This window comes from Gekko japonicus, unplaced genomic scaffold, assembly GCF_001447785.1.
Source record: "Gekko japonicus isolate JY-2015 unplaced genomic scaffold, Gekko_japonicus_V1.1 scaffold115, whole genome shotgun sequence".
Taxonomy (NCBI): domain Eukaryota; kingdom Metazoa; phylum Chordata; class Lepidosauria; order Squamata; family Gekkonidae; genus Gekko; species Gekko japonicus.
In genome coordinates, this window is record NW_015163095.1 from 1,378,046 (window position 1) to 1,379,548 (window position 1,503).

General features: G+C 45.4%; 1 protein-coding gene across 1 annotated transcript in view; it reads right to left on the reverse strand.

Moving 5' to 3' along the window:
* Positions 1-16: 16 nt before the first annotated feature.
* LOC107106421 (E3 ubiquitin-protein ligase TRIM56-like) overlaps positions 17-1,503 on the reverse strand; it is a 2,421-nt gene continuing 934 nt past the window's right edge. Inside the window, exon 2 of the mRNA XM_015406561.1 lies at positions 17-1,501. Within this exon, the coding sequence (XP_015262047.1) occupies positions 406-1,501 (1,096 nt within the window). The 3' untranslated portion in view covers positions 17-405. The remainder of the gene's footprint in view (positions 1,502-1,503) is intronic.

The following is a 1,503-nucleotide window of genomic DNA, read 5'->3' on the forward strand; positions in this document are numbered from 1 at the left end:
AACCTGGAATGTTGGTTCAAGGGATGAAGCGGTGCATATCTGCTTGGAGAGACAGACTGATGCAGCAAGTAATAGTGGTCAGGACAGAGACAAGATCAGAGCTGTTCTGTGAATGCAAAACATAGTTCAAAGGCACAGTGAAAGACCTTGTTCAACAAATGTTGTTCCCAGGTCAGGTATTCACAGATATCCCACATAGCAGAAAGGCTGCAGCAATGTACAGGTCATACAAGTACAACAATGCTTCTTACCCGGATTCTGATCCAGCCAACTGTTTTGGTTTTAGTAAAGGCTGAACCCATCCCAATATTTAGTGAACAGTGTAGGACTCCCCATGCATCTCACCAAAAGGATAGGTCAGAAGTGGCATATTTAAGCACTTGGTTCATACTCTGAAAAAGAAAACTATAGGGAATAGACATCAGTTCTTCCATCTTCCCGCACCAAAATGAGGTTCTCACCATTGACAGCAAGCACCCTGGGTCTCCTCACCTGACTCTGGTCATTCAGCACCACCTTCCCAGTCTCATCATCTGGTGAGAACTGTATCACCTTGAACTGATCGATCACAAAAACATTCCTGGTCTCATCAACACAGACACTGAATGGCCTCATCATCACTGAGGTTGAAGGCTTCAGTATACTGAGAATCAGCCCAGATTTCTTCATGATGACAATCTGCTTCTTGATGAAGTCTGAAACAATAAACTCTTCCCAGCTATTAACTGCAATGAACAAAAATTTCCCTCCTTGGTAATTATCTGGCTGGACTCTGCCAACACAAAAGGCTGAAGGGCTATACAAAGAGATGGAACAGAGAGTCCCCTCACTAACAGCCACGTATGAGCTCTGGTATGAGGCCAGAGCGTAGGAGGACTCCGATCCCCTCATCTGCAATTTACGGAGAAATACACCTTCGAGAGTCAAGAAAAAAAGGTGAGTGTCTGATGAACAGGCCAGGGTCGTTCCACACACAGAGATTCCACAAAAAACAGAGTCAGAAAGGTGACCAGGCAAATGAATCACTTGCTGGAATTGACCAGTAGGGCTATATTGCTTTATCTCATCATTTGCCTGATCCAAAAGAAGAATTTGGCCAGTGTGGGGCACAATAGCAATCCCAGTGATATTGGGTTTTTCCAGGGCAGAAAAGGATGGATCCGGTTCAAAGCTATAAGTATATTCTGCTCTTACCCGGAAACTACTGTAAGAGGAGGAGCTTTTAGTGGGGGAGTCAGACACACTCATGCAGGAGTTGTCATCAGAGTCAGAAAGAGAGTCTGTGACCTCATCGCTCTCATCAAGAGAAGTGAATGACTCACTGCCTAGCTCCAAACGTTGTACATCTCTTCCTGGTTGCTCCTGAGGAAACACAAAACTGAAAAGTGGTGCTTCAGAGAGCTGCTCTGGATCGTCCCAAGCAATAGCCAGCTCTGGGGTCTGGTTTGGGAGTTGCTGCAACCTATGTGCTTGAAGCTCTTGAACCCTGTTCCTGATCATTCT